Below are 19,956 nucleotides of genomic sequence, written 5' to 3'. Positions count from 1 at the left end.
GTGCAGTGTGTGTGTAGGGGGTGTTGCAGTGGGTGTGCAGTGGATGTGCTCGGGGTGTGCAGGGGGTGTGCAGTATGCGTGTAGGGGGTGTTGCAGTGTGTGTGCAGTGGCTGTGCTGGGGTGTGCAGGGGATGTGCTCGGGGTGTGCAGTGAGGGTGCAGGGGGTGTGCAGTGTGTGTGTAGGGGGGGTGCAGTGTGTGTGTAGGGGGTGTTGCAGTGTGTGTGTGCAGTGGACGTGCTCGGGGTGTGCAGGGGATGTGCTCGGGGTGTCCAGTGAGGGTGCAGGGGGTGTGCAGTGTGTGTGTAGGGGGGGTGCAGTGTGTGTGTAGGGGGTGTTGCAGTGGGTGTGCAGTGGATGTGCTCGGGGTGTGCAGGGGGTGTGCAGTATGCGTGTAGGGGGTGTTGCAGTGTGTGTGCAGTGGCTGTGCTGGGGTGTGCAGGGGATGTGCTCGGGGTGTGCAGTGAGGGTGCAGGGGGTGTGCAGTGTGTGTGTAGGGGGGGTGCAGTGTGTGTGTAGGGGGTGTTGCAGTGTGTGTGTGCAGTGGACGTGCTCGGGGTGTGCAGGGGATGTGCTCGGGGTGTCCAGTGAGGGTGCAGGGGGTGTGCAGTGTGTGTGTAGGGGGGGTGCAGTGTGTGTGTAGGGGGTGTTGCAGTGGGTGTGCAGTGGATGTGCTCGGGGTGTGCAGGGGGTGTGCAGTATGCGTGTAGGGGGTGTTGCAGTGTGTGTGCAGTGGCTGTGCTGGGGTGTGCAGGGGATGTGCTCGGGGTGTGCAGTGAGGGTGCAGGGGGTGTGCAGTGTGTGTGTAGGGGGGGTGCAGTGTGTGTGTAGGGGGTGTTGCAATGTGTGTGTGCAGTGGACGTGCTCGGGGTGTGCAGGGGATGTGCTCGGGGTGTCCAGTGAGGGTGCAGGGGGTGTGCAGTGTGTGTGTAGGGGGGGTGCAGTGTGTGTGTAGGGGGTGTTGCAGTGGGTGTGCAGTGGATGTGCTCGGGGTGTGCAGGGGGTGTGCAGTATGCGTGTAGGGGGTGTTGCAGTGTGTGTGCAGTGGCTGTGCTGGGGTGTGCAGTGAGGGTGCAGGGGGTGTGCAGTATGCGTGTAGGGGGTGTTGCAGTGTGTGTGCAGTGGACGTGCTCGGGGTGTGCAGTGAGGGTGTAGGGGGTGTGCAGTGTGTGTGTAGGGGGTGTTGCAGTGTGTGTGCAGTGGCTGTGCTCGGGGTGTGCAGTGAGGGTGCAGGGGGTGTGCCCGGGGTGTGCGCGCTGCGCGGAGCCGGCGCTCAGTCCCCGCGCTCCCGCCCCGCGCCGCCTCCTGCCGCTCGCTCAGACGCGGCGCCGCAGCCCGCCCGCCCGGAGCCTCCCGAGGGCAGCAGCCGGAGCCATGGCCAGGAGCCGCGCGGAGAGGAACAGCTGGGGTAGGCGGCGGCCGGGCGGGGGGTGCAGGGGGGCGGCTCAGCCCGAGCGGCCGGGGCCGGCGCTGCCCCGTTCCCCGGCCGGGCCCGCCCCGCCCCGCCCCGCCAGCATTTGGACAGCACCCGGGGCTGGCGCGGCCGGGCGCAGGCTCCATCCGCCCCCGGGGGTCGCCCTGGCCGGGGAACCGCGCGCTGGCCGCGGGGAGCCGGGGCCGGCTGCGGGGGAGGCGCGGCGGGCAGGGCTCGGCTTTGTTCCCCGGCGCTGAGGCCGGGCTGCGGCGAGGGGGCTGCGTGCGCAGTGAAGGCACAAGGGGGCTTTTGCTGGGGGGGGGGGGATCCCCTTACACTCCTGCCCCCTCCCGCTCTGCTGTCGCCCCCGCCTGCTCCAGGAGCCGGGTCACAGAGCCACCCACCTGGCCCTTCTTTCCTCCCCGGCTCCTGCCTGGCGGAGAAGGAGGGTGGGGGTAGGTGGTTTGAGAGGGGCTGGAGCTGTCACCCTAGCTCTGCCCTTCTGTGCTCTGGGGCAGGTCACTGGGGGCTGCCTTCGTCTTGCTGGCCCTGCTCACATCCCCCCATCAGCTCTGGTTGGCAGGTGTCCCTGGTGCACTGGCCTTCGCACAGGGGTGCATTTCTGACCCTCCTGCCTGATTCGCAGAAATGCTGAGCAGGCACCCGCTCCTCCAGCTCAAGTCAATGGGCGCTGCTGGTGCCCAGCCCCTCCCGAAATCAGGCCTTTCGTCTTCCTGCCACGCTTCCCCAGCCTCTGCAATGGGGATCTCCCTAACTCAGCTGCCTGCAAAGGAAACTGCAGATTGATGTATCCCTCAGGTGCAGGGCTGGTGCAAGTGGTAGGTGCAAAGAGGCTGCTATGGGGTTTTCCCTCTCTAGGGTCCAGCTCCTCCCGTCCTGTGCCAGGGGGCTGGGGTGGAGGAATCCCTGTGATCTGGGGAAGCCCCACCCCACTGCAGAATAGGTTCCAGGGCCTACAGTTTTGGGGGAATCTCCCTGGGGTCAGAGGCTGTTTCTTTAACTCCCTCCCAGCCTCCATCCCTTCCCGGAGGGTGCCCAGGGGGTTGTAGGATGGTGTTGTGGAGGGGGCTGACTCTCCCTTCTGCGGGGTATGGAGATCTGTGTGCAGAGGGGAGTGTCCGTATGTGGAGCGTGAAGGTTGGTGAGGGGCACCTTTTGGATCTAGGTCACCTATTTCGATCTGGTGGCCAGTGGCCGGAAGCTGTTCCCAACTGACAGGTGTTCAGTGGCCTCTGTGAAAAGACTCCGGTGATCTCAGTACAGTTCCGGGTGGCCGGGTCACAGAGCCACCCACCTGGCCCTAGCTAGCCCCTTGGATGGCATGGCACTCTCAGCCGAGAGGCAAATAATTAGACGTAAATACTGAGCTCCCTGATCTCTTGGCGTGGTCCCTCTAGCCCAAAGACAAGGCCCTGTTTGGGAGCAGAGTTGGGAGCCTGGCCCTGATGCTCCAGCTGTTCTGGGGATGGATAGGAGCACCCTAGCCAGGCTGGCAGTCCTGCACCTTTCAATAGGCACTAATGCCACACCATTTTAATGCACTGTCATCCCTCTTTATAGAGGGGCACATGCTGAGGAATCGCTTCTCCTCTCTGGCCAGTTTTACAGAAGGGCTGGTTCTCTGGGCTCTCCTCTTCCCAGTCTGCCTTAACCAACAGAGCTTGTTCTCAGCATGGGACACCAGTTACCAGGCCAGTCTAGAGAGAATCTGCGAGCTTCATTTAATCCTCCTGAGACTCACCCTTGGTCCAGCCTTCTCCATGGTAGTCTCCCCTTCCTCTCTTTTTAGGCAGGGGGTCACCGGATCATGCTCAGGGAACCCTTTCCAGCTGCTTCTGGGTTGTGATAAGACCCAGCACTTTCCCTCAATCCCTCTGCTGCCTGGGAACGTCACCTCATCTCCCCCTGCCCTCTTCACATCCTGTAGGACAAGAATCCCCATCTTCCATCTGGTCCTACAGGCTGTGAAGAAGGCAGGGGGCGTGTGGCCTGTGCTTTCTCATGGCATTTGAGAGATTCTTCCTGTGCGGATTTTTACAGCTCTAGGGCACTTAGCAAGGGAGAGTTTTCACCCTGCTGGGGACTGCAGCTGTCTCGGTGGTATCAGAAAATCTGGAGATTGATCATTAGGGTTGGATTGGCACTTTCCAGTCTCGCTGCCCTGCCACGGGAACGGGGCCGAGACTGAACTGTGATCCGGGAGGGAAATCATTTAGTGACTGCTGCTGACTGGGTCCAAGGGGGGCAGAATACCCTTTGCTGAGAGCAGCTTCCTTCCCCGCTCTCTCCCGCAATGCTGGTTCAGCTGATGGCTGAGTGCATTGGTGGGGCGGAGTCAAGCCCCCCTGTGTTGGAGGAGGAATAGCTGGCACCTGCTGCTTTCCCCCTCAAGCAAGGGTTGGCCATTCGGGACCCTGCACAGGAGAGTAAAGGAGACGCCTCCTAACACCCTGTTCCTTCCTTGTGTAGCTGGGCTCATGACTGAGCCCTGTTTGTTCACCTCCAGAGCGATGTCTTGAGGATTTTCACTGAGGAGTTCCCTTGTCATTGTTTAATGCTGCTGGAGAACAGAACTTCTCACCTACCTGAAAGCTACTCAGTGCTAGTGGCGTCTGATCTTTGGCAAGTTCCTGTGAGGCACAGCTGGGTGAGCAGTGCTGTATTGGTTAGAGACACAGATTATATTTCCCATTCCAGTAAACTACAAGCTCGGGAATTATTTGCTGAAGAAACTGGTTTCCATTTGAATAATGTATACAAATGGAGGATTTAGTCATCTGGTTTGCAGACAGCTTGGGGACAAAAATGGGCAAAGTCCATCAAATCAATTATTGGTTTAACTCTAGTTTCAGGGTAGGTATCGGGACCCTCATTCTACCAATGTTCCCGCTAATATTTGACATCCATGTGCGGAATGAATTTTGTTATGTGCACCAATATGGAGGTGATGTGTGGCAAGGGTGGGGCCGAGGGGTTCGGAGTGTGGGTGGGGCTCAGGGCTGGGGCAGAGGGTTGGGGTGCTGTGGGGTGAGGGCTCTGGCTGGGGGTGGGAGGTTTTGATTGCACAAAAAGATACGTTATTTCCATATGTTCTTTTCGCTGATGGCAATGGAGTGAAAAGAACATTCAACGGAATGGACAGAATTAAATACAGTTAAATAATATATCAGATTCTTAAGAAAAGCCTCAGTCCAGAAAATCCATTAAATACGTGCTGAACTGTGAGCACGTTCATAAGCTCCATTGAAGTAAATGTGACTTAGGCTCACGCTCAAGCATTTTGCAGAATCAAGGCCTTAGCTGGGGTCTCAGAAGTTGGAAAGTACCCAGGACCATTTATGAAGCTAAAGGGATCTTTGTTGTAGAAATGGGATCAGTCTATGGTGACCAGATAGCAAGTGTGAAAAATCGGGACAGAAGGTGGGGGGTAATAAGCCTATATAAGAAAAAGCCCCAAGTATCGGGACTGTCCCTAAAAAATTGGGACGTCTGGTCACCCTAGATCAGTCATCTTTTGCTGCATTACAGCGACAGATCAAAATCACAGCCTAAGAGACCCACAGAGGTTGGTATATTCCTAGGCTATGATTTCGCGCACACTCGGCCTTGCATGCGGATATTGCTGGCATAACGTAGAGTGTTAAATGCTGGTGCTTTTTATTAGAAGAAGGTCCCTGAAATAAAAATGTACATTTAAGCAATAAAAACTGTGACCTGTCCCCCGCCCCCGTGATGTTCTTTGACTGTGTGAGTGGCTGCAATATTGTGTAGTCATATCACTCTTTGTAATGGCTTCCCCAGTGCTAGCTTCTGTAGCCCAGCTGCCAAGGCAGAAGACTGGAGCTCTGCTGAAAGCTTCTGGCTGTGTTTAAAATGTTCTTAGATGTACTAAAAAAAAAGAACCTGATTTTTAAATAGCATAAACTTTGTTCTAGTTAGCTCCTCTTTGTCATGACTGATAATTCCCCAGCTAACTGCTTGGTATAAACCTTCCCTTCTTGTCTCTTGGTAAAAATCTGTTCATTTAAGAGATTAAAGAACAATTTTAGGAAAACAATTCTGCGGAACCCAAAAGAATTGCCTCTCGTTTGCTATCAAAGCTGGCTTCCTGTAACACACATGTACCCCTGACCACACATCTCAACATAATGCTTTCACTAAGGGTGAAATTTACCCTGGGCAGAGGACCAAGACAAAGCCTATGGGTCGCTTGAACATATAGTGTTAAGTGGTGGATAGACCTCAAAATTGCTGTCTGCTATAGGGTGAATTTCACCCTTAAGAAAGTGCTGTATATATAAATAGCTTACAGATTTTTTCTTTAAGTAACAGAATACAGTCCCTGGTTGTGCCTAAATAAGGACTTCTAGTCTGAGCCCTAATTGGTTCTGTAAAACTCAGCAAGCTTGATTTGAGTGTTACAGAGGTTACACATCCTTCTTTTGAAATCTTTTGTAGTTTTCATTTGCATATGTTCAGCAATGCTGCCTGCCACTAGGGTAAAGCCATTAGAAATCTCTGCCGGTAGAGGCTTATAAGGCGCTCATTAAATAAATAAATAAATAAATAAAACCACAGATTGGAACAGATATAAAGGATTCAGTTCTGCCTGCTTTATATTGTGGTCCACTGGAATAAGAAAGGCCCACATTGAAATAATTCAGTGTTTATAACTATGAAAGGGACAAGCAGGTTCAGGCTTCATGGCCAAGATTTTCAAAATGGACATGGACTTGTGATTTTGAGAGCCCTTAACAGGGTCTGTATAAAGTGACAGAGAGTCCTGTGGCACCTTATAGACTAACAGACATATTGGAGCATAAGCTTTTGTGGGTGAATACCCACTTCGTCAGACGCGTGCTCCAATACATCTGTTAGTCTATAAGGTGCCACAGGACTCTTTGTGGCTTTTTACAGATCCAGACTAACACGGCTCCCCCTCGGATACTTGACAGGGTTTGATTTTCAGAAAGTGTTGAGCACACCCACCCACTGAAAATTAGTCCCCTTCAAGGTGTCTCAAATGCTGACCCAAGCTTTCAAAAATCACCTTTAAAAAGTTTTATGATCTTTTAAGCCAAAGTAATAAATATTGAGTTCTTTTTCTTCACCTTCTGGCTTCTGACCCTTTAGGGGAGCATTCAGGTCACATGTTCAAGCATTTCCCTGCAACAATGATGCATAGAAACCTACTCCCCCTCCCCCCCCATGCACAAAGAAAGCTGAGATTCACAGGCAATCTCTCGATTCCAGCAGCAACAGCGTTAAGAAAAACACCAAATATTGCAAGTGGGTGCTTGGTGGGCCAGGCAGTCTAGCAGCTAGCGCACCTGACCTCCAGCCCCTTGTCTCTCTGTCAGAGCGGTAGAGATGCCTGGTTCCCAGCCTTAGGCCAGGACTGTTTTGGCTTCCACTCACATCAGGGCCTTTGCCATTAAAGGGGACATGGTAGGGGAACCCCCAGATCCTCCATCTCCACTGGGTCCCATCCAAGGACCTGTGGGAAGCAACACCAGCAGGGCCCTCCCTTCAGAGAGTCTTAAGTCCACTGCCCTGGGCTATTTCTTACTATGTGCTCCTTCAGTTTGGGGTGTGGCCCCTATAACCCAGGCAGTCAATGCCATAACAAAAAAGTTCAAGTGAGCAGGGCCCCGCCGCAGGACCTTCTCCACCCGAAAGGGGAAGTGGGATGTGTGTGTGGAGAAGGCTCTGCCTGGGGGCCTTACCTGCTCTGTGGTCCACTCTCAGGCTCCACCTTCTGCCAGGCTTTCCAGGGAAGGTCTGTCTCGCCTGTAGCCTGGGCTTCTGAGCTCCTTTGAACCAGCCCCTCCAGCTGGAGCATGCTGGGCAAGCCCGGCGAGGCAGGGCTACTTGCCTTTTAACTCCTTCAGGCCCAGAGTGGGGTTTGTATACCCCACCACCACGAGAGTCACAGTAAAACTGCAAGAGTTGGCAACACCTCTAATGTCGGGCACTCAGAGTTAGCAGGCACTCTTGACAATGTTGGTTCTTCCGCTTTGCTGTTGTTATTACTGTGCAGCTCCAGCGGTGCGTGTTGGGGCAGGAACATTTGGCCAGGAATTCAACCAGAATTTGATGACATTAAAAATAACCAAGGGCTAGATCAGAACCTCTGCTTCTATTGGAAGGGTCCTAGGGCCACTGGATTGGCCCAGTGGCGGGGGTGGGGAGCTGGAATTCATGGCATCATCCCCTGACCCATAGAAGTGCCTCCCCTTGCTCTCTGAATGATTTGGGGCAGGGGGGTGGGAGGGGCACATGGAAGCAGCTCCATTCTACTGTGTCATCCTCTGCTGAGCCCACAGTATCAGTGGCAGCATTAATAGTCCTGGGCCCTTCCACAGCTGTGGGGCGAGTCAGCCGGTGGTAGCGTGGCAGACTGCTGGGAAGCAGCAGGGCAGAGGCGCTGGAGGTCCATTGATTCACTTTCAAGAGCCACTTGGATCTGGAGAGATTGGGGCAGCTGGTGAAAACTCTTCCAGCTCCAGCTCGAGCTGTGGCAATTGTCTGAGGATCTGGTCTCTTGTGGTGCCGGGTGCTGCCCCGCGTCCCCCGCTCCGTGGGGCTGGCCGAGCCTCGAAAACGTCTGTGGGAATTCCAGCAGAGCTTCTTGCTCGCTTTGTGGGCGTCTCCCCTGTGAGGGAGGAGTTAGCCCCGTGCTATTTCCTTTTGGAAATCCTTGCTGCACATACTCCTTTTAAAAAAGACATGGCAGTTCTTAGCCTAGTATAGCATGCTTGAGAAATGCATGCATTTCATAGAGGCGTTGGTGTAGCAGTAATAAAGTAGCTAATCACAAATTTCCCCAACTGAGTAATGACTCCAGAGAGTACATTAAGATCTCTCAAACCGGTAAAATATATTTTCAAACAAAACAACCATTACAAATACATATCAGAGGGGTAGCCGTGTTAGTCTGGATCTGTAAAAAGCAACATGCGTCTTAGTATTCACCCACGAAAGCTTATGCTCCAATACATCTGTTAGTCTATAAGGTGCAACAGGACTCTTCGTTGTTTTTTACAAGTACATATTTACTTAAAATGGCATACTGGCCTTTCATGCCATCTCATGGAATTTCCTGGCACATTTACCAAGAGATCTGGTTTATCTTCAGCAGGTGGGAGGGTATTGTAACAACAGAAAGGTAAAAAAAATCAATTAAAAACAGAGGACTATGGAGGTTTGCTGAGAGAGGGAGAAGACCTAGGGCCTGCCGGGAAATTACCGGGCAGGAGACAGTCTTTGTAGAGCTGTGATTGTTGGATGTGGATTTCAATTGTAGGGGCACACCTAAACGTATTTAGGTAGAGGGTCCAGGGCTTCCACAGTGACTTGAGCTTCCTGGGCAGCACGGGCCCGGCTTCAGTTTCCAGCCTGGCCAGGAGGCAGGGCCCCAGGGGAAAAAGTAGGAGCAGGGTGTGGGGCCACAGTTCCGGCGCTCCTCGGGCCCCCAAAATTGGCTGGGGCCCCTGGGCATGGGCCCACATTAATCCACTACTGAAGCTGAGACATGGATTCCAATTAGTATCCCCAGCATTTGCACCTCAACAAGACACTACCCACTACCATGCTTAGCTTAGGTGCCCCTCCTGTATTAGCTCTCTGTTTCAGTGGGGTTCCTTGGATAGCAGTGGGTGCTAATAAAGTCCTCTCTTTCTGCCTTGTAGTGGTAACCACTGGCATTGACTCTTATTTTGAAACAAGATATGGGAGAGGCCACAACCCTTTCAGGGCCAAGACCAATGCTGATTTCTGAAATTGGTTTTGAGAGATTGCTGAAAAGTAGCCTAGCTCGTGCCCGTTAACAAGTGGCAGAGCCCTCTCACTGCCTCCTAGGAGGGAGATCTGCTTTTCTGCGCCAGAGTAGCACTTTCCGGCGACAAGACTTTAAAGACATCACCATTGGCACCATACACATCTCTAAAATGAGATGGGCAATGTGTACCTAGTCATGGGTATTGCTTGAGTAGAATATTCTACAACTTGCTACTGTGGTTTCAAATACTGTCAGGGTTCTGTTGGGTCACAGAATGTGCGTTCCCAGTGTCTGAGCGACACAGGCTGAACAATGGCAGTTAATATCGACAGAGGCTAGATTGTGTAGGTTCACAGATGTTAAACCATCGCACATCCGTTTTTGGCATCTAAGCAGTGTCTGGTGAAACAAGCAAATATGGTGGCCACGAATGGTTGAGCGAGGCTCAGGGACGGGATTTGTGCACCACGCTGAATGCCAAGTGACTATGTAACCACACCTTTTGGAACTCAGTTAGGACAAGCCATCCTGTTGTAAATCTTCTTCCTCTTTTTTTCACTGATCCAAATTTTTTGCCATTCTTCCTTTAAATTTTTCTGTACTAGGCGTTGGGGTTCTTGTTTACTCGAGAGTAGTCCTGTGTCAATCCTTCCATTTCTCATAGAGCTTTTAGTTGCTTTGTCTGCCAGTTCGTTCCCTGTTATCCTGGTATGTGCTGGGATCCAGGCTAATGCTACTTGTATCCCCATCTGTACTAACTCTGTTATTCGAAATGTAATTTCATTGATTCAATCACTTTTACATACAGAGACACCCTTTTTTATTGCCAAAAGTTCTGGTAGTGAGCCTGAAAAAATGGCCAGCATGGCTGGTGACCCAGCCTAGATTCAGTTTAATTGTTGCTACTAGTTCTGCTGTCGTGATATTCTTTTAGATGTGCTCATTCCTAATTTTGGTAGACACTATGCTGTCCCTACTCTTCCTATTTTTTTTCTTTTTTGGACCCGTCTGTATATATTTGACAAAAATGACTTCACTTTTCATCTGTATGCTGGTACACGTCATTGTTTATAGCTGTGGTCTCCTTTCTACACGTAAGTTTGTAAAATAAATCCAAATCCACACTCAGACAAGTGGCTTCCCATCCATTACTAATTTTCCCATGACTCGACGTTTTGACTTTGTCTAGCTTTTCCTGATCGTTCAACATCTGCATGCACATTTTAACTCGAACGGCATGCAGAGTTCTAGAATTGTGTGCTATAGGTTGCTGTGGGCTGGCGTGTTGATACGACAGCGCCCCCTTTGGTCAGGTGGAGTGTTGCACATGGTTTGCTCGATCTGGCAGGGCGGCCAGTCAGTTCCTCTTGCCTGAGTCTCTATGGTAGCTCCGTTCTGGGCTATGAAGGGTGTTAGCATCAGCCCTGCTGAGGGTGTGTGTGTTCTCTCCTTATATTTGGGGGCTCAGCTGGCCCTGGTGGGTGGGAGGCACTGGCGGGGGTGGGGGAGGCGCTGATAGCGCGGCTGCCAGTGGGTGCTCAGCACCCACCATTTTTTCCCTATGGGTGCTCCAGCACCCAAGGAGTCAGTGCCTATGTTCCCTTTTGTAAAGGTCAATTCTTTTGATTTTAGTAATGGAGAACTTGAAACCCTCGGCATTTCCCCAGTCTGAAGTCACTCGTAATGCTTTCTCGGTTCTCTTTTCTGCCACCTCAATATTCCTGTTCCTAATCCACAGACCACAATCACCTGCCAACAGAGTGGCACTTACCCACCACTTATTTGTTTTGGAGATCATTTATCATAATGTTAAAGAAGGTTGGGCTGATAACACTTCCCTGAAGTGTGCCGTTTTTAATACTATATATATTTGGCATAACTTTCCCATCTTGTATGGTCCTTGTACTCCAAAATTCTCTAATCCATCCATACATTCTTCCCCTTATCCATATTGTACCTACTTTGTACAATAAGGTTTCCCTCCATGGCATGTCATATGCTTTTTCAATATCTAGAAAGACAGCTATCCCAAAATCTTTGTGTCTCATACTTCTTTGTATTTCAGTTTCCAATTTAACAATACAGCCGATGGTGCATCTTCCTCTCCTGAAATCACTCTGCACCTAGAATGCCATTGTTTTCAAACAGGCAACCAATCATTCACTCACCGTTCTTGCCATGATTTTACCCAGACAGGACGTAAGAGCAATCGGTCTGTAGGCCTCCATTTTTGTGGGCAGTCCCCCACTTTCTACAGCCACCGGCTGCCCTTTATAGGGAATTTCCTGATCCCACTAAGGTGGGGCTCATCTTTAATCAGGGTTGGCCTCAGCCCATGCTCTCCAGCCCAGAGGGCAAGCTACCCTGTCAGACCCACCCTCAGGGGTTTAAACAAAACTCTGAAGGCCTCCTTCAACCAGGATGTGGAATGAAAACCAAGTAGGAAGGCTTTGTGCAACCAAAGCTTGAGACTGTGAAAAAGAGAGGTTTACCAGCCAGTCCTTTCCGACTTTCACGACCACCTCACCGCATCCTCCTCCCTGAGGGAACTGAGCACCTGAGCTGTCCAGATCACACACCCCTGACAACCCCTGAACTTAAGGGATGCTGCTGTGGTCCTTCATCTACTCAACACTTGGAGCAGGATCAATACACTCCATTATGCTAGAAAATCCCTTTCTCTCCCTCCTCCCCCCACATTATGCTTCATTTTCACCATTTTGCTTAAACTTCCAACCAGGCTGCTAAAATGCAGGATTCTGGGCAAGCACCCTTCGAGGAACAGGACATGAGATTTCTGCTACCACTCAGCTCTGCCATACACTCAGAATGAAGCTGCCTCTTCCAAGGTCTCACATTACAGCAGCTGACTGGTTGGCTTGTTTTGTGTTAGTTCAGCATGAGCAGAGTGAGTAGAACACCGGCAGCAGCAGCAGGGCTGAGTAAAACACGTGCGATTAAAATGGGGATATGCCAAGTTTGAGTAAGTTCCCTTGGCTAATGTCGTTTGCAAAGGCCAGACTCCCTGTCCTAGAGCCTGAAGTCCTCTCCAGAAGGCTCTTAGAGGGATCACACCTAGGGGGAAGAGTTTAATTTTGCTCCCCATGACCGTTCAGTTTTAGGCCTGTCTGGTGAGGCCATTCTTAGTAACACGGTGGTGATTTCGCAATGTAGACAGTCTGGATAAAGACAGTTTCAAAGAGGACTCCGAACCGTCATCGCTACTGAACTGGGCAGGATTCAAACTAGTCCTGTGAAAGACCCTGCCCGATGAGCAGCATGATGCAGTAGTTTCATGTTTGAGTTCAGAGGGATAAAGACAGACTGATGAAGTTGTTCACTAAAGGTTTCCCCCCCACTTTTGCTTATTTGCATGGTTCAATCCATGGGCTGACCTCAAATTTTGCTAATTAGGTTCCAAAGGCAGAAGGCCCAGTCCTGCAAACTCTTACTTCTGTGAGGAAGGGCATAGTCATGCAGGCAAGCACGCATGTGAGTAGCGCTTGCAGAGCAGATATGTACAAATTGGTTTTCTAAGAGCCTGACCTTGGAACCTTTACTCACAGGACCGATCTCTACTGAGACTGTGCCCGTCAGTACGGGCTGCAGGGCGAGGCTCTTTCCAAAGAAACAAACAATGCTGTATTGATTATGTTTGACTGCTTTCCAAAGACCCATTTCTATAATATGATCTCTCATAGCTGCATGCATATGCCAAGTTTTTGCCACAGCGATACGCAATTTATCTAGTTTTCTCGGCTGCAGACACCGCATTTGCAGCTGTGTGTCAGCATTTCGGAGCAATATGGAGCATGTTGCATTTTAGTTTATTTTAGTTTGTAGACATTCCTAACACAACTGAAAATGGATCTTATTTTTTCCCTTAGATTTACAATAATTCTATGGGCTGATTAGGTGAACCAGATATCGTGCTTGAAGGCTGCATCTCTCAGAGGACATTATAAATATGACTCTGCTTAAGTCTCATCTCCTTCATCTTCCCATATTAAGTGACCCTCTGAGAAATCAGGCCTGACTACCACCTTGCTTTGGAGAAGCTTGTTTTAGTCACATCAACGGTAATTAGACTATTAACAAGAAAGGGGAAGTAAGTCCTGGCAGTTGACTAATGAACAGCTTGACAAGTGACGCAGTTGCAAGGGTGGCCAGCGCGAGGCTGACCCATAGCACAGACAGAGAAGAGTTTAGCTTGAACAGCAGCAAAAACAAAAGTGCCATTAGGGAAACTCAGCTCTCTTTCCTTTCTGTTTCTGTTTCTGTTACTGCCAGAAATGAATTTTGTGTTGGTTGATCTGTGAGGGCTTGGAAACTGGTTAAAAATTGTGTGATTTCTAGCCACACAAAACCAGCCTACAAAATAACATTTGACTCACCGATCCAGTAAATAACCAGTATCCTTCAGCGAACAGGTGAAGGGAGTTCTCTAGAGTTCACAATAAACAAGGAAGTACTTACAGTTTTATCTTTTAGGTGATAGGAACAGTGTGTTACAGCTGAAATTTGCACAGAGAAGCACCTGATATAATGTCCTTGCTGTACTCATATCTACAGAACAATGGAAAATCAACCCACGCAGTTCTTCACACCTTAGTAGAAACTGTACGTTGTCCCTGCTGTTCAGAAGATATGCAAAGGAAAGCTCTGCACACTTCCCTAAGTGTTTCCTGAAATACCAACCATGCTGTTTGGGCTGGCACTGCTGAAGTATCCACATGGGCTGGAGAATCACTCTGACACCTGGTGCTAGGGAGAAGGAGAAGGCGGCAAGTGACCGACTGATCTTCCCCGTTCACAGCTCCTGGATCAGGGGACCCTAGAGGAAATCCCTGTTTAGAATGCTTCATCTGGACTCTGCTGGTTTCTACTGGAAACCAAGACCCATAGCCCAGTTATACACTGTTTCTTTGTTCCAGGACCTAGCTGCCGTATGAAACCCATAGCAACAAGCTGCAATTTTCAGTGGGAATTTCCACAAAGGAAGGAAGCTATTCACCACCCTCCTTCTAGCAGTTGGACTTAAGGGAGGAGGAGATACTTTGGGCCCAATCCCTATTCCAGCGGTAGGATTGGACAGGGGGAAATTTGTCACCCAGTACCCCCAGGACTGGAAGGGGAGGCAGCTCATGCCTCGTCAGCTTGGGGTCCCACAATTTGTAACTCTGGGCCAGTTACTGACAAGGTCAGTCAGTTGTCTGAGCTGCAGATTCTGTGGCAAGGCACCTCCTCCGTCGCTGGGCTTAGCATTTCCCCCTCTGGTGTGACAGGGCCTGGAGTAAATTAGCCCCACTCCGGAGAGTGTTTGGCTAGGTCTGCACTGGGGGGGGGGGGGGGGGCTGGGGGTGTCAACCTAAGATACGCAACTTCAGCTACGCGAATAGCGTAGCTGAAGTCGGCGTATCTTAGATCGATTTACCTGGCTGTGAGGATGGCGGCGAGTCGACCGCTGCCGCTCCCCCGTCGACTCCGCTTCCGCCCCTCGCTGCGGTGGAGTTCCGGAGTCGACGGCAGAGCGATCGGGGATCGATTTTATCGCGCCTACACTAGATGCGATAAATCGATCCCTGATAGATCGATCACTACCCACCGATCTGGCGGGTAGTGTAGACATACCCTTTGTCTCCCCCTCTGGGTTTATTTATCAATGTTATCAAGGTAGGCCAGCGGCAGACTCAAGGAGCACTCCTCCGCCAAACAAAAGAAACAAATCCACAAATACAAAACAAAGAGGGTACCTTTTCCGGCCCCCTCTTGGGGAGTGTTGTCCTGTTAGGTCCCAGGGTGTCAGTCATTCCCCATAACAGGCACTCAGTTTTGGTTGTTTCCCCTGTAGGGAGGAGAGCAGCCTCTCACCCTGGAGAAGCCTATCTCCTGTCTAACACTAGCCTTGCGGCAGCTCGTCTCACACTCCTCTCTCTCACCAGAGGAGGAGTTGTAAAGGTCTCAGGCAGCCTTTAATCGGACTCATTGATTTTAGGGCCAGAAGGGATCATCATGATCATCTGTCTGACCTCCTGCACGTTGCAGGCCACAGAACCTCACCCACTCCTGAAATAGACCCCTAACCTCTGGCTGAGTTACTGAAGTCCTCAAATCATGGTTTAGACCATCTCTGACAGCTGTTTGTCTAACCTGCTCTTAAAAACCTCCAATGACGGCATTCCACAACCTCCCTAGGCAATTTATTCCAGTGCTTAACCACCTTGACAGTTAGGAAGCTTTTCCTAATGTTTTATCTGAATCTCCCTTGCTGCAATTTAAGCCCATTACTCCTTGTCTTGTCCTGAGTGGTTAAGGAGAACAATTTATCACCTTTGTCTTTATAACAACCTTTTACGTACTTGATGACTGTTATCATGTCCCTCCTCAGTCTTCTCTTCTCTAGACTAAACAAACCCAATTTTTTCAATCTTCCCTCAGAGGTCATGTTTTCTAGATCTTTAATCATTTTTGTTGCTCTTCTCTGGACTTTCTCCAGTTTGTCCACATCTTTCCCAAAGCGTTGTGCCCAGAACTGGACACAGTACTCCAGCTGAGCCCGTATCAGCGCAGAGTAGAGCGGAAGAATTACTTCTTGTGTCTTGCTCACAACACTCCTGCTAATACATCCCAGAATGATGTTCGTTTTTTTTTTGCAACAGTGTTCCATTGTTGACTCGTTTTTAGTTTGTGATCCACTACAACCCCCAGGTCCTGTTCTGCAGTACTCCTTTCAAGGCAGTCATTTATTTATTTGTTATTTATATCTAAGGCACAAAAGAAGTGGGGGTGGGGGGGTGGAAACAAGACAGCCTTTTAGGCCTTCTTTATAAAGAAGCACAAGAAGAATTTTTTTCTGCCTTTTCCAGACCATCTTTAAGCATGTGTAGAATGTAGCTCCTTTCCTTTGAAATCAGTGGGAGCTGAGCACTTTTGAAAATCAGGCCACTTTTATAGGCGCCTAAGTGGGGACTAGGGGCCTAACTTTAGGCCACCATGTTTAAAATTCTTGACGCAAGGGCATTAGAACAGCCCATACAACCTTAACCACGAACTTCTCAGAGAGGTCTGGAAGGACATTTGGCTCACAGGGTCCTTCCCTGCTATCCAGGAGAATCTACATGGCCGGAGGTGAGTGGAGGGCTGTGGCAATCACCCCAGATTTCTTTCTGTGAAGAGCAGCCTGTGGATGGTGAAAGAGGAGTGGCCGATAAGCTTCCATCTCGCCATGGCCGTGTTCTCTGCGGATGGCGGTCCTGATAGTGCTGTCTTCCCCATAACTGCTGGACGTGCGCAGAGCATCCCGAGCTGAACGTTAAAAGCTTGTATTCTCTTAATGCCATTGTCTTGGAGAATCATGGGGACGGTGTAGCTGGCGTGCTGCCATTTATCGAGCCTGCCCAGAAACGGTGAGTGCCCGTGGCTGCTGGTGAGCGCCTCGGCTGCAGCACGACTGGCCTCATCAATTCTCCATCTCTCCAGTGGGTTGTTAACCCCAGAAGGATGGTGCAAGGTTGCAAGGCTGGCTGGTGCTCAGAGCTCGGCAGTACAGATGAAATTCACCTCTATATACAAGGCCCGTGCACCACATAAGTCCAGCTGTTTCAGAGACCGAAGTGGGAGTGTCCAGGATCTGAGAAGGGGGAGACCAAAAACCACACTAACAAAAAACGTGTTCCCTTTAGGAAGACCTCCAAACCGACCCTGGCTGGCACAGTTCCTATTTCTAGGCTTCCTCCTGATTGCACCCAGACTGCCCCTTAAAGGTGTAATACACCCCCACCACAGGGACTGAAGTGATGCATCGGCATGTGCTTTGCCAAGGGCATTCTGCCCAGGGCTGAATTTCATTACGGAAGAGCAGCACTGGGTGGTTTTGATCAGAATTTACATCACGTCTGAGCAGCTGTGTTCCTAATGGTACCGGAGGAGATTTCAGGAGTGGTATTCGGTATTTGGCAAGCCTGGCAAAAGTGTATTGGCCTCATCCTGGCATCTTTTATAGCTAGGGCCCTACCAAATTCATGACCATGAAAAATGTGTCACGGACCCTAAAATCTGGTCTCCCCCCATGAAATCTGGTCTTTTGTGTGCTATTACCCAATACTATACAGATTTCATGGGGGAGACCAGCGTTTCTCAAATTGGGGGTCCTGGCCAAAAGGGACTTGCAGGGGGGTCACAAGGTTATTTTGGGGGAGTTGCAGTATTGCCACCCTTATTTCTGCACTGCCTTCAGAGCTGGGCAACCGGAAAGCGGCGGCTGTTGGCCAGGCACCCAGCTCTGAAGGCAACACCCTGCCAGCAGCAGTGGATAAGTAAGGTTGGCAATACCACACCATGCCACCCTTACTTCTATGCTGCCGCTGGTGATGGCTCTGCTTTCAGAGCTCCCAGCCAGCAAATGCTGCTCTCCAGCTGCCCAGCTCTGAAGGGAGTGTCACCGCCAGCAGCAGAGCAGAAGTAAGGGGAGCAGTTCCGCAACCTCCCTTACAACCATGCGCCCCCCCCCCAACTCCCTTTTGGGTCAGGACCCCGACAATTACAACACTGTGAAATTTCAGATTTAAATAGCTGAAATCATGAAATTTATGATTTTTTAAATTCTATGACCGCGAAATTGACCAAAATGGACCGTGAATGTGGTAGGGCCCTATCTCTAGCCAATGAAACACCGTTTAATTTCTGAACATGTTGGTACCAGCTCTTGGGTTTTTATTTGTTTATTTGTTTATTTTTACAAGGTGGCTTTTCAGAAAAGAATTACGAGTGGAGCTCTGAAGAGGAGGAGGCTGTGAAGAAGGCGGGGCCAGTCCAGGTGCTCATTGTTAAAGATGACCATTCCTTTGAGCTGGACGAGGCCGCGCTGAACCGCATTCTGCTCTCGGAGGCCGTGAGAGATAAAGAGGTAGTTGCTGTGTCTGTCGCTGGAGCTTTCAGGAAAGGAAAATCGTTCCTGATGGATTTCATGCTGAGATACATGTACAACAAGGTACAAGTACAGCCATGATGTAACTAACGTCTCCTTGTGCCGTCCTGGAGTCGTGCTGTGGCTCGCTGTGCAGGGTTTCTCATTGCTCTGGTATGACACCTCCCTCCCATGCAAACTGGAGCGGGGTCTGAGCCAGAAGCCTGGATTCACTTTGGGGGCACTTGAGCTGCCCTCTATAATGGGCCCCCGCTGGGATTTGAATTCCCCGTGACAGCGGGGGAGTTTGGTTTCAGGTCTATATCCAGATCTGAGCTCCATGGTAGTCTGGGCTCCCAGCCGATGAGGCATTTTTCTGGAAGGCTGGTACTCCTCCCTAACTAGAGGGCTGGTGCAATCCCAGTGCATGCTCCCTGATGGGCGGTGCAGGTTCCTTTGATGCAGCCGGCAGGGCCCCAAGCTGCACTGTGTTGAGCAGAGAACGCTGTGCGGCATTGCCCTCCACTGGCGGCTGCCAAGGGACCTCAGGCTGCCTGGTCCTGTGCCAACTTCCACTTTCTCTGTACTCTTGCCCTGGTAGTGCGAGTCTTTAGGGATATGAGCAGGGGGATACAGCCTGTTGGATGGGGGAGTAGAGCCAGGAGGACCTCCTGGAAGATGGGTCTGCGGTAGGGGACTGCAAGTAGGGGAAGAGCACAGCCATCACCATGAGCCCAAGGAGGAATGGTGTAAGTTAGAACAGCACCTCAGCTGTTCTAAATTCCTTCGGGGTCGGCTGGTGCTTGAGCAGGGATCCATAGCTGACGCCCTGCAGCTCCCCTGTGCCTGACCTCGAATGGGGCGTCGTGAACAAGCTGGCCCTTAGTTTTCCTAAGTCCTGTTGTATACTTGCTATGGTGTAAGTGTACCACTGTCCTCTACTGGACAGAATCAGTACTGCTCAGGGGCATGCCGTCAGTACCGTACTGCTGTTGGAGAGTCTCTGTTAGCTCAGGTGTCGGGGCCTGTGATTTCGGAACAGGTGGATCTGAGTTCTTCCCAGTCTGGGTTCCGACTGGACCTGGCATGGATCAGCAGCAAGCGTGCAATCCTTGATGGCCACCGCTTTGTCACAGTGACTGGGGAGGGACTCCTGGATTTGGGCCCATCCTTCAGATGCCTCTTCATGTCCAGCTGATCAAAAGAACTGAATGGGGAGGCCGCGAAATCTTTGCTTCCTGTTAGGAAACCTCCGGTGTGAGTAACTGTGGGATGGAGGCAGCACAGGTGAGAGAAGAACCCAGGGGCGCGGGCTGTGGTGATGCATTCTCTCCCCACTCCCAGGAAACCATTGACTGGCTCGGCGATTACAACGAACCGCTGACAGGCTTCTCGTGGCGAGGAGGGTCTGAGCGGGAGACGACTGGCATTCAGATATGGAGTGAACTCTTTCTTGTGGACAAACCGGACGGTAAAAAGGTACGCGGGGTGCCCGGTGCCAGCACATCCCTTTGTTCGGGGGCTGCCTTTGGGTTCCCCTACCCTGAACTCTAACATGGCTGCTCTGTTTCTTCCTAGATAAGCATCCCTTTAGATGGTCTTTGATGCCATATCCCTTAGATCTCAGCAATTTCTAATGCATCCATTGCTACAATATCTAAGTCTCTATCCCAAGAGCAAGAACAATCTCTGTTACACGCTATATCTCTACTGCTTTCAGGAGTCCCATGGCTGGTCAAAAAAGCGAACAGACTGTTGGGAATCATTAAGAAAGGGATAGATAATAAGATCGAAAATATCCTCTTGCCTCTATATAAACCCACACCTTGAATAGGGAA

The 19,956-nt window shown here is 50.8% G+C and overlaps 1 protein-coding gene across 3 annotated transcripts in view; it reads left to right on the top strand.

The window, feature by feature from the left end:
• Positions 1-1,253: 1,253 nt before the first annotated feature.
• ATL1 (atlastin GTPase 1) overlaps positions 1,254-19,956 on the top strand; it is a 49,486-nt gene continuing 30,783 nt past the window's right edge. Inside the window, exons 1-3 of one of the 3 annotated variants that reach the window (XM_065593982.1) lie at positions 1,254-1,406; positions 17,955-18,202; positions 19,463-19,597. In XM_065593982.1, the coding sequence (XP_065450054.1) occupies positions 1,373-1,406; positions 17,955-18,202; positions 19,463-19,597 (417 nt within the window). In that variant the 5' untranslated portion in view covers positions 1,254-1,372. The remainder of the gene's footprint in view (positions 1,407-17,954; positions 18,203-19,462; positions 19,598-19,956) is intronic. The other 2 variants (XM_065593980.1, XM_065593979.1) reach the window with 2 other exon arrangements.

This window comes from Chrysemys picta, chromosome 4 (genome assembly GCF_011386835.1).
Source record: "Chrysemys picta bellii isolate R12L10 chromosome 4, ASM1138683v2, whole genome shotgun sequence".
Classification (NCBI taxonomy): Eukaryota; Metazoa; Chordata; order Testudines; family Emydidae; genus Chrysemys; species Chrysemys picta.
Note: the sequence above shows the minus strand (reverse complement) of the source record. Positions and strands in the feature narration are given on the sequence as shown.